Source organism: Pelobates fuscus, chromosome 5, assembly GCF_036172605.1.
Source record: "Pelobates fuscus isolate aPelFus1 chromosome 5, aPelFus1.pri, whole genome shotgun sequence".
Taxonomy (NCBI): Eukaryota; Metazoa; Chordata; class Amphibia; order Anura; family Pelobatidae; genus Pelobates; species Pelobates fuscus.
The window spans coordinates 96,961,529-96,974,675 of NC_086321.1; the positions used below are offsets into that span (position 1 = coordinate 96,961,529).

General features: G+C 42.0%; 1 protein-coding gene across 1 annotated transcript in view; it reads right to left on the minus strand.

Moving 5' to 3' along the window:
- CD180 (CD180 molecule) overlaps nucleotides 1-13,147 on the minus strand; it is a 47,563-nt gene that overhangs the window by 2,626 nt on the left and 31,790 nt on the right. The window contains exon 2 of the mRNA XM_063456922.1: nucleotides 852-1,018. Coding sequence (XP_063312992.1) covers nucleotides 852-1,018 — 167 coding nt within the window. The remainder of the gene's footprint in view (nucleotides 1-851; nucleotides 1,019-13,147) is intronic.

Genomic DNA, 13,147 nt, shown 5'->3' on the forward strand with positions numbered 1-13,147 from the left:
CCTATATAACTCGCTGAATGAAAAAGATTACAGATTTTTCAGAAGAGGATGTTCATATATTGTCCAAATATACATTTCCAGATCAGTGTTATCTAAACACATCATGGCCAGCGCGTCCATCAGGCGTCCGCCTTTGGGCGCCAGGGTAGGGGGGGGGCGCAAAAATCTGAATCCCCTGCCTCTGGCTGGGGACTCAGATTTGTCAACATACCTGTCTTCCTGCAGCCTGCATAGAGCAGGGCAGTGAAGTCAGCCATCCTCTGATGATGTCCCAGACTCCCCTAACTCTCTCTGCAGCTTCAGCCTCCAGTGCAGCCTGTCCCACCCAGCCACCATGGATAAAGTTCTCCCCTCCCTGGCCCAATGTATGCCTCTGGGAGGGTGGAAGGCATTTTAGTATGTATCTTTTTAAATCAAACTTTTTTTTGTTTTAGCAGCACCTCTTTACAGCCATTCTATTTCCCTCAACTGCCCCTCTATTTCCCTCTACAGACCCCCACCATACTGCCCCTGTGCCCCCTCTACAGACCCCCACCATACTGCCCTTGTGCCCTCTCTACAGCCACTCTATTTCCCTATACTGCCTCTGCCCCCTCTACTGCCCCTGTCCCCCTCTACAGCCCCTCTATTTCCCTCTACAGCCCCTGACCCCATTATACTGCCTCTGCCCTCTTCTACAGCCCCTGTACCCCCCTCGCCCCTCCCACCCCTACCCCCCCCCTACTCCCCCTCTACTGCCACTTTTCCATCCTCTTCAGCTTTGGCCTTACATTTGAAATTCACTTTGAATTCCAGTCTTTTCTCACTTTAGTAAATAACTGAAATGAGTATAATAAACAAAACTGAGTTACCTTGCCAAATTTAAATATGTCAGATTTCTTAGTCTGCTGAAGGTTGAATCATAAAGCGCATAAAGAGAATTGAAACTGAAATCTAGAATTTCTGTGGTCAAAGGAATGCTACTAGGAACATTTTGTAGTCCAAGACCTTCACAGCTGTAGCTCTGATCGGCAACAACCTGAAAGAAAAGCACATAAAATAATCTAACTTAAAAATCTAAATAATTAGTTTTGTACATAATAAAAGAAAAAGAAAACGAGAAAACTAAGTTAAAATAGTTTTCAATTAAATGTACCCCTACCACCATGTTCCTGGGTAACCATGGCAGCAGCAGAAAAGGTCAGTAAATTAAGCAATTAATATGTTAAAGCCTCCCACCTTTCTGTCTTTTTCTTTTTTTCTTATTATCCGCGGATGGCAGTAGTTTATTTATTTATTTTTTAAACCCCTTCCAGACCAATGATCAGTTATCACCAGTTTCCATTTCCCTTCATGGATTGGCAGGAGAGAGCCTCAGATCTCCTATTGGGCCTTGACCCCCTGGCCTGCCTCTAGGTAACTTCCACTTTAGTGCCTGCACCTATTGTGCCACACTGTAGCAGAATGTCAGGTTATGTACTCCTAGCCCACCTTGAATAAAAAGCAGCTGATGTGAAAATCCATGCTCTCTTAGCAGCCCACATACATTTAAGCATGTTCTTTTGAAGAACACTAGTGTGTCAATTTCTGGTACAAGAATTAGGTGTAAACTAACATTGACGTACCTGCATGAAAACGACTTTTGTAAGAATGACGCGCCAGTGACATCTTACTCATTTACACTTAGACACATGCGTAAAAAACAGGAATCTCCTTCAGATACTGACGCAGGTGCCATGTTTTGCTTGCCTTACTATTTGTACTAGATCGTGGTTGCGTCATTTTGTCCACAATTTACCGTAAATGAGGCGAGCAGTGACCTTCATGCCTTTTTATATTTCTAATTTGTTAACTGATTGCATCCTGCCTCTTCCTATATGCATGCATCAATGATGCAAAGGCCTGGGCCTATGTAACTCACATTTTTAATGTTGTTGCATATTTTCGTTGTTTCCAGACCCTTAAGTATGTTACTTTGCATAATTGTGGATTTTATGGTTTTGACCCGACCTTGTCCCTGACCCTTATTTTTTTTTATATTCCTGAACCAGCTAGCCTTGTCTCTGATTATTGTATATTTTTCTGGTTCTGACAATTTAGTTTTTTCCTGCTGTCTTGGTTAATTGTGTATCTGGCCTATTATAGGTAACATAGCCCTATTTCTTCCTATTTCCAGCTAAGCATTAAGCTGGGTCACTCTAAGGTCTGATTATACACCTCTTCTATCAGTCCTACTGTGCCACCAGCTATTAAAAAAACAGAAGGTATAAAGAGGTCTTAATTTCCCTATCCCAGGGTTGGGGAACCTTCGGCCCTCCAGATGTTTTGGACTACATCTCCCATAATGCTCTTACAGCCATAATGCTGGCAAAGCATCAAGGGAGATGTAGTACAAAACATCTGGAGGGTCGAAGGTTTCCCACCCCTGCCCTATCCCGATCCCCAACAAGAAATCTTTAATTCCAAATACTTCAAAATGTACAGCCAAGTGATAAAGTACAGCTGAATCTGCAAGAGTGAACGGAATTGAAAACCTCCAATTATGGAAAAGGATGTGCACAAATCAACATTACTGATCAAGGATTATAGCAAAGATTATGTTACTAGGGATTTCAACTGTTTAAATTATCACTTTTTTTTCCCCTCCAGATTCAGGTGTAACGGTGAGTCATTCTGTTTGTTACAAGATAAAAATTCTATTTTTATACATTGGCATTCTTTGTGATATATGCAGCGGGGTACATATATAACACACATTTGCCAGCTGGCAGTGCTGTTGTTGGTAGCTCAACTCACAAGTGAGTTGTCATGCGTACACAGAGAGTAATGTGATAGATTAGACTAGGCACGCCTTTCGGTTATAACTTCCCTTTAGAATTTGCTTTGAACATCTGTTGAACTTCTCGTTTATTGCCTTGTAAAGTTTACTTTTTGACTGGCAAGACAAAACTCATTGGTGTTGTTCATCTTAAAGCAACACTGATCTCTGGAAACACAATCTAAATGTATCTACATTTACACTGCCCGAAATGGACCTTGCTTATACTATTTACATTTTCTGATTTGTATATTTTCAGTCATTTTTGAGACTTGTGCAAGAAAAACAAATTGTACAATACACAATTTTATATTAAGAAGTGTCAGGCAGAGTAAACTGGTCCAAACAGTGAATGCAATAAAGCATGTAAATGAAAACTATAGCTTAGAGTAGGAGTTTAAAAACAAGATAAGATCCAAGAGGCCCCCTGGACAACTAGTATCGGGCTACACAGACAGAATATTCCTTGCTAAAGGTAATCTCCAGTGCCAGGAAAACGATCCGTTTTCCTGGCACTGGAGGTACCCTCTCCCTCCCACCCCCCAATCCCCGGTTACTGAAGGGGTGAAAACCCCTTCAGTCACTTACCTAAGGCAGCGGCGATGTCCCTCGCCGCTGTCTCCTCCTCCGCGCCGCACCTCCTCTTCATTACATCGGCCGGTGGGCGAGAATGATCCCGCCCACCGGCCGAGGAGACCTAATGCGCATGTGCGGCAATGCCGCGCATGCGCATTACGTCTCCCCATAGGAAAGCATTGAAAAATTATTTCAATGCTTTTCTATGGGGAGATGAGCGACCTGTGCTATGAAGGAGGAAGTGACCTCTAGTGGCTGTCTAGTAGACAGCCACTAGAGGTGGAGTTAACCCTGCAAGGTAATTATTGCAGTTTATAAAAAACTGCAATAATTACACTTGCAGTGTTAAGAGTAGTGGGAGTTGGCACCCAGACCACTCCAATGGGCAGAAGTGGTCTGGGTGCCTGGAGTGTCCCTTTAATGCTAGGTAGCTTTAAAAACCTGAAGAACCAAAAGCATGACAATACCAGATTTAGTGGATGCAGAAAGAAAAATAAAATAACAGCCTGAAACATGATGGCATCAGAGGGGTATTAAAACCAGCCAACAGGTATGTCTGTCAAAAGTCATCACGCACCTCTCTGGGGCAAGTCCGAGGTACAGCTCAGTAAGACCGGTGTCTAGCCTATGGGCTCAGGCTTAGGCCACAGTTTTCGCAGAGAGGAGTGTTGAGAGGAGCCCAGCTGTGACCCCAAAGCGCAAACCTGCAAGCCAAGGTCTCTAGAAGCAGGATAGGCCCACCACATGTGCTAACCTGATGGTAGGTTGCACTCAGCTTCGTCCATGTTGCGCTGGTTTGGGCATTTCCGCCGATGTCAAATCTGCTTTAATCCCAAAGCCAAGTGCCTTCTCCTGGGACGCAGCTATAATCTCCAAGATGACTGGACTTCAGGCTCTTAGGGAACGATTCTGTCCTGGCGCTGACTAGCAATGCGCTTTAGCTGCCTCCAGAAATCAGAAAAGATTTTGTTTAGCTGGGCCTCAATATCAAGCCGTGTAGTGCCGGAATTAGGAAAACATGTGGACTCCGCTATCTTCAGGGTATTCAGGGCAAGCTCCACCATCTTGAAGTGCTGCTTCCATCTGACCTCCTGGGTCCTGGTTGTGCCTCAGATGTGGACCAGGAACCCGGGGATAGCTGCGGCTCTATCATAAGAGTAGTTGCTTCTGGCACCTCCGGTCCATCTGCATCTGCTACATTGGGTTGTAGCTCCTGAAAAATCACTGGGTGCAGCTCAATGTGCTAAGTATGTCGGGAAAGCACACCGTTCCAGTGAATTATCTCATCGAGCCAGGTAAAGTTGCTAGAAGTGGTTATCAGGATAGTAGAGGAACTCGCTTGATATGCAACTCTCCACCATGGCAGTCAGTCCCCGCCCCCTCATTTTTTAAGAAGAAAAGATTTGGAAAATGAATCTGATGCACTAAACTGGTGCAAGAATGGGCCAATCAGTGCCCTGCAAAAATAAATAAATGTTTTTCAAGAATAGAAATGGAGAGAAAAAAAATTATATATATATATATATATATATATATATATAAAAGCAGGACAAAAGATATAGAGCAGTCAAGTTCTGTGCTAATAGTCAGTTCTTAAACATTAACACTGCAAGTCTGGAGAGTCCATTACACAATCACTATGAAATCGTAAGCCCTGTTTATGTATATTAAAGGGACACTATAGTCACCACAACAACTACAGCTAAATGTAGTTGTTCTGGTGAGTATAATCATTGCCTTTAGGCATTTTCATGCAAACACTGCCTTTTCACAGAAAAGGCAGTGTTTACATTGCCCATAGGGACACCTCCAAGTGGCCACTCCTCAGATCGCCACTGGAGGTGCTTGCTGGATCAGTGGTGCACAGTAGGCATCACTGCCGTTCAGCCTCTCCACGCTCTGCACAGGGACGCTGAATTTTCCTAATAGAGATGCATTAATTCAATGCATCTCTATGAAGAAGTGCTGATTGGCCAAAACGGCGCTTGGCCCCACCTCATGCAGATTTTAGCCAATCCAATGCTTTCCCTATGGTAAAGCATTGGATTGGCTACAAAGCGGCAATTCTGATGATGTCATCAAGGAGGCGGATCGGAGGCGGGGCTAGCACCGGTAGACCCACACGGCACTGGAAATAAGGTGAGTTTTGATTGTTTTTAACCCCTTACGTCCGCAGGACGTTCTATGCCGTCCTTATTTTGGTGGCTCTAAACGCCGCAGGACGGCATAGAACGTCCTGCGATCTTTTGTACTTACCCGGTCGCCGGCGATCGCGGTATGGGGGACTTACCTGGGAGCCCAGGGAGTACCCCTCTGTCCTCTTCGGCCCCCCAGGGCCATGTGATCGCGAGGTCCTTGCGAGGACCCCGCGATCACATGGACGGCATAGCCGTCCATGTCAGTGCCAGCAGGGGGAGTGCCTGTAATGACAGGTACTCCCCCTGCTGTCTGAAAAAAATAAATAAAATGTTAAAACAGTGTAAAAATAAGATTATATATACTTAGATCATATATATATATTTATTATATATATGATCTAAGTATATATATACACACATATACACATAAATATACATACACTGTCTACGTGTATTTTAATATTAATATATACATAATTATATATATATTAATATCAAAATACACGTACAATAATATTGATTAAATATATAATTTTCATTATATATATATATTTATATATAATAAAATAAATAAATATATAAATACGTTAAAAAATAAAATAAAAATAAATAGATAAAAAATATATAAACATGCGTAATTTCGTTCTAACTGTATTTTAAAATGAATATATATATTGATATCAAAATACATGTAGAACGAAAAAATATATATATCTATATACATAAGTATATACGTATATATCACTACATATACACATATAAAATATCAGATGTCCCGCACTCAATTTTCCGGTCTTGTGCTTGCCTCGGTGCTGCCTCAGCCGTTAATGTAAACAAATAGAAAGGATTGCACTCGAGAGGACTAATTTGAAAAAATCAATGCAGTTTATTTTGCAAACGTGCAAACATTCAAAGACGATCAAGTCGACGTTTCAGTCCTCGAAGGACTTTTATCAAGACAGTGAATAGCGGGAAAAATAGTGATTTAAATACGATAAAGCAGAGTTTTGATTGGAGAGTGAGCTATACGAAAAAGAGGTTGTGACGTAATCAGTGCTATGTCAGAGGTCGTTATCCCAGATAGAGATTAACCCTATAGAGTGTGAACAGTAAATACAATATAGAAAAAATGGATTGCCGAGATATGGAGATTCCACATACTCGAACATCTTTAAAATACAAGGATAATATATAGAAAAAGGAGGATAAGGGTGCCACCCCAACATACAGATCTTATTAGAGATCTAAGGAGTAAATACACATGTAAAACAACATAGTTAAATGGTAACAGTTAGGGTAGCAAAACCAATCCTACAAAAGGAATTCAGAGACCTAGAGAGATACAGTCCTCGATATCAAGTGACATATATGCAGTATCAAAAAAGCTTGAGTTACATAATCTATAAACACAAAGAAAAAGTTACTATGTTGTCCTGAAAACGATGAGACTGTTTGAACCAACAAAAATGTAACACATCATTATCTTTTTGGAATAAAGCAATTCAAAGGATTAATCTCATTTAGTGCCCCTGGAGACAATGTCCCCAGTGTAAAGATCCAAAAGGCTTCTCTCTGGAGAAGCAATGTGTCTCTATCACCCCCCTCACAGGGGTCGGAACATGTTCAATGCCCATAAATTTCAAAGTTGGTAGTGTATGTCCCATCTCAAGGAAGTGTTTGGCTATAGGGGTAGATGCAGTGCCGCTGGAGAGTGCTATTCTGATGGTTGACCTGTGTTCTCTCATTCGTTCCCTTAAGTCATTAGACGTTTTCCCAATGTACATAAGGCCACAGGGGCATGTAATCCGATAAACGACATGTGTTGTGGTACAGGTAATCCGTTGTCGTATCTTATATTCTTTGCCAGAGTGAGGGTGAAAAAAAGATTTTCCTAGCGTCATATTGTTACAAGCTATGCATGTTAAGCAACGAAAGCAGCCAGGGTTCTGTTGTATAAATCGACCTGAGGTTTGTATATCCGTGTGAACCAAATAATCCCTTAAGTTCTTATTTCTCCTATAGCTTATCATAGGACTTTGTTGAAATATCACTGGTAATGTTTTGTCTTTTCTGAGTACTTCCCAGTTGTTCCGTAACTTTTCAGATATATCCCTAGATTGTGAGTGAAAAGTTTGGGGAAAAATCAATCTTGTCTGTGTATTCTTTGCCGTGGGTCCATCTGTATATATCTGCAATGCCTTAGAGTATGACCTTTCCAGTATATATCTTGAGTATCCTCTTTGGGTGAATTTTTCAAACATCTCTTGTACCTGTGTAGCAGCCTTTATGGAGTCCGAATTGTTCCTCAGTACCCTAACAAACTGAGATACCGGGAGGGATTTAATTAGATTGGGAGGATGATGACTGGTGGCATGTAGTAACGTGTTGCGATCAGTCTTCTTCGCAAACAAAGTATAGCCCAATTTGTTATTTTCAATGAAAATCCGAAGGTCCAAAAAGTCCATCTGTTTATTGTCAATTTGATATGTTAGTCTAACAGGTGAGTCAAGCTGATTAAGTGACTGTAACATATCATGTAATGTTTGTTCTTCCCCAGACCAGATAATGAAGATGTCGTCGATATATCTGAAATACTTCAAAATATATTGGCCATATTCTTGCAGGATATATCGCTGTTCATATGTATGCATATATGCATTCGCATACATAGGTGCCATAGGGGCACCCATAGAAGTCCCCGAGATTTGAATATAGAATGACTTCTCAAATCTGAAATAGTTTAATGTGAGACAATTCCAGTAGTTCAAGGATGTATTCAATAGGAGGCTCAATTTTCTCCTGATATTGTGATAGTACTTGTTGCATAGCGAATATTCCCTCTTCGTGGGGAATGATGGTATACAAACTGCTTACATCAATAGCCGCCAAAAAGACCCCTTGTGGAGGGAGTTCAATGGATCCCAAAGTAGTAATAACTTGTGCAGAGTCCTTCACATAAGTAGGTAATGACATTATCGGTTTCTTGAATTTGGTGTCTAACCATTTTCCAATGGGTTCCAAAAGGCCGCCAATTGCAGACACAATTGGTCGGCCTGGTGGGTGCTTCAAGTTTTTATGGACCTTCGGCAATGTATAAATAATCGGACACCTCGGGTGGGTTTCAAATAAATATTCAAACTCAGCAGTAGTGAGGAAGCCTGATTCCAAGCCCCTCTGGAGTGTCTGTTGAATGACCTTACTGAATTCATTAACTGGGTCTACGAGGGTGTACTCATAGACCCTCGTATCCGATAATTGTTTAAGAATTTCTGCCCTGTAGTCTTCATATTGTAGAATAACTAATGCACCATCCTTATCCGCTGGCCGTATAATAATTGACATGTCATTAGCCAAACTTTGTAGAGCCTCTCTTTCGCTTTTGGAAATATTAGATCTGGACTGCCTTTTGTTCATCAGTACTTCAGTAGTATCAGTCTTGAGGTGTTGAGAAAAAGTTTTAAGTGTGGCAATAGAAGTAATGGGGTCAAACGAGCTTCGCAGCTTGAACCGTTCAATTCCCTCCTCTTTGGTTTGTTGTTGCTGATTAGGGTTTTTGAAGTAGTCTACTAAACTGAGTTTTCTATTGAACTTGAACTGATCGATTTCCCATTGGAATTTATGAATTCTGGAAGTAGGGACAAATGAGAGACCTTTCTTTAGCAACATAATTTCTGTGTCAGTGAGAGCTCTGGCCGATAAATTAATAATGGGATCTTCTAACGTCTCCGTGGTGGTCGTCCTCTGTGTCCAGTGCCTCTTCCCTTTCTGCCCCCTCTGAGTGTAGTATTGATGTTTGGAGGGTGCTCTATGCCGGAGTGGCCCCCACTGATTGATTCTCTCACCAGACCAAGTCTTGGTTCTAAAAAAGATGAATCACTTTGTTCAGAATTTTTTGAGTAAGCTCTCTCCCTCTGTAAGCTCCTCTGTTCAGAGTCAGACGCAGATTCGCCTGAGGTAAAATCAATCGTGGATGCAATAGGTTTTCTGATGCGGGGCTTATAGGTTCTGTACCCAGGTCTGCTGTTATCTCCAGACAGCCATCTGTATACTCTGTGTTCAGAATAGTCTGCCTGAATCTTTGCGAGTTTTTCTCTCTTAAATCTAACCAAATCGTTTTTATAACGTTTCAAATCTTCGGTTAGTTTCTGAATCAGCAAGTCACAATTGGGTGCCGCTATTGTAGGAGAGTGTGATACTTCATAATCGGAAATTTTAAATTTAGTAATTTTTAATTCTCGACCTACCTCCTCAATCACGACCAACATTAAATCTAAGGAACATTTATTTAATATGCCGATCCACTTACGACAGACCTCTGGGTTATTCCTTCCAATAGTAGGGACATTCTTAATCCGAAAGCCTCTGGGGATTTTTTTCATGCGGTAATAGTCTGAAAGGTAAGTAGCGTGTAGTTCGAGATCTATTTGTCTTTGTTTCAGCTTTTGCAATTCTCTTACGATGTCCCGTGGTTCAGATGAGACAGGTAGGTCCGAGTCCGATTGGGGCCAAAGTATGGCTGCTGCTTCTGCTTCAGAAAATTGCAGCACCTCAGCATGATCTGCATCACACTATAGGGTTAATCTCTATCTGGGATAACGACCTCTGACATGGCACTGATTACGTCTGCAATTTTCTGAAGCAGAAGCAGCAGCCATACTTTGGCCCCAATCGGACTCGGACCTACCTGTCTCATCTGAACCACGGGACATCGTAAGAGAATTGCAAAAGCTGAAACAAAGACAAATGGATCTCGAACTACACGCTACTTACCTTTCAGACTATTACCGCATGAAAAAAATCCCCAGAGGCTTTCGGATTAAGAATGTCCCTACTATTGGAAAGAATAACCCAGAGGTCTGTCGTAAGTGGATAGACATATTAAATAAATGTTCCTTAGATTTAATGTTGGTCGTGATTGAGGAGGTAGGTCGAGAATTAAAAATTACTAAATTTAAAATGTCCAATTATGAAGTATCACACTCTACTACAATAGCGGCACCCAATTGTGACTTGCTGATTCAGAAACTAACCGAAGATTTGAAACGTTATAAAAACGATTTGGTTAGATTTAAGAGAGAAAAACTCGCAAAGGTTCAGGCAGACTATTCTGAACACAGAGTATACAGATGGCTGTCTGGAGATAACAGCAGACCTGTATACAGAACCTATAAGCCCCGCATCAGAAAACCTATTGCATCCACGATTGATTTTACCTCAGGCGAATGGGCGTCTGACTCTGAACAGAGGAGCTTACAGAGGGAGAGAGCTTACTCAAAAAATTCTGAACAAAGTGATTCATCTTTTTTAGAACCAGGACTTGGTCTGGTGAGAGAATCAATCAGTGGGGGCCACTCCGGCATAGAGCACCCTCCAAACATCAATACTACACTCGGAGGGGGCAGAAAGGGAAGAGGCACTGGACACAGAGGACGACCACCACAGAGACGTTAGAAGATCCCATTATTAATTTATCGGCCAGAGCTCTTACTGACACAGAAATTATGTTGCTAAAGAAAGGTCTCTCATTTGTCCCTACTTCCAGAATTCATAAATTCCAATGGGAAATCGATCAGTTCAAGTTCAATAGAAAACTCCGTTTAGTAGACTACTTCAAAAACTCTAATCAGCAACAACAAACCAAAGAGGAGGGAATTGAACGGTTCAAGCTGCGAAGCTCGTTTTACCCCATTACTTCTAATGCCACACTTAAAACTTTTTCTCAAATCCTCAAGACTGATACTACTGAAGTACTGATGAACAAAAGGCAGTCCAGATCTAATATTTCCAAAAGCGAAAGAGAGGCTCTACAAAGTTTGGCTAATGACATGTCAATTATTATACGGCCAGCGGATAAGGGTGGTGCATTAGTTATTCTACAATATGAAGACTACAGGGCAGAAATTCTTAAACAATTATCGCATACGAGGGTCTATGAGTACACCCTCGTAGACCCAGTTAATGAATTCAGTAAGGTCATTCAACAGACACTCCAGAGGGGCTTGGAATCAGGCTTCCTCACTACTGCTGAGTTTGAATATTTATTTGAAACCCACCCGAGGTGTCCGATTATTTATACATTGCCGAAAGTCCATAAAAACTTGAAGCACCCACCAGGCCGACCAATTGTGTCTGCAATTGGCGGCCTTTTGGAACCCATTGGAAAATGGTTAGACACCAAATTCAAGAAACCGATAATGTCATTACCTACTTATGTGAAGGACTCTGCACAAGTTATTACTACTTTGGGATCCATTGAACTCCCTCCACAAGGGGTCTATTCGGCGGCTATTGATGTAAGCAGTTTGTATACCATCATTCCCCACGAAGAGGGAATATTCGCTATGCAACAAGTACTATCACAATATCAGGAGAAAATTGAGCCTCCTATTGAATACATCCTTGAACTACTGGAATTATGTCTCACATTAAACTATTTCAGATTTGAGAAGTCATTCTATATTCAAATCTCGGGGACTTCTATGGGTGCCCCTATGGCACCTATGTATGCGAATGCATATATGCATACATATGAACAGCGATATATCCTGCAAGAATATGGCCAATATATTTTGAAGTATTTCAGATATATCGACGACATCTTCATTATCTGGTCTGGGGAAGAACAAACATTACATGATATGTTACAGTCACTTAATCAGCTTGACTCACCTGTTAGACTAACATATCAAATTGACAATAAACAGATGGACTTTTTGGACCTTCGGATTTTCATTGAAAATAACAAATTGGGCTATACTTTGTTTGCGAAGAAGACTGATCGCAACACGTTACTACATGCCACCAGTCATCATCCTCCCAATCTAATTAAATCCCTCCCGGTATCTCAGTTTGTTAGGGTACTGAGGAACAATTCGGACTCCATAAAGGCTGCTACACAGGTACAAGAGATGTTTGAAAAATTCACCCAAAGAGGATACTCAAGATATATATGTCAGGATCGGGACAGGGATCCAACACGCAGAGTACAAAGAGTGGAAAGGTACGTATACCGGGCCTTAGAATGGCCGGACTAACGTACCGAGAGTAATAGAGAATAGTCAGAGACAAGCCGAGGTCGAGGGAACGGGAAGACAGATAAGCGAGAGACAAGCCGGGTCAAGGGAGAACAGAGAAGCAGGGTAGTACAACAAGCCGAGTCAAAACCAAATAGAGAAAACTAGAATACCAGAGCACTGAGAGACTAGACAAGCTAGAACCACGACAGGGCAATGAGCTGAAGAGAGAAGTAAGCTTAAATACCCTGGCTCTGGATGGTAATCACGCCTCTGACAAGTACCGATTGGATATCGGACACTTGAGTGACAGGTCGCTCGTGATAGCGTCATGACGTCACGTATTGAGCGTCCTGCTAGAAAAGGACGTGGATTCCTCGCGGCCGGTGTTTAAGTGACTGGATGAACCGCGAGGAACGAAGGAAACAGCTCGCCTGGACGGGCAAACCACCAAATCTCTACCTCCCTTAGAGGTAGAGGCCTCAGGTACCCTGACAGTACCCCCCCTCTCAGATACGCCCACCGGGCGGAAGGAACCGGGGCGAGATGGGAAGCGGAGGTGAAATGCTCTGCGAAGGCGAGACGCATGAACGTCCTCCTGAGGTACCCAACTCCTCTCCTCA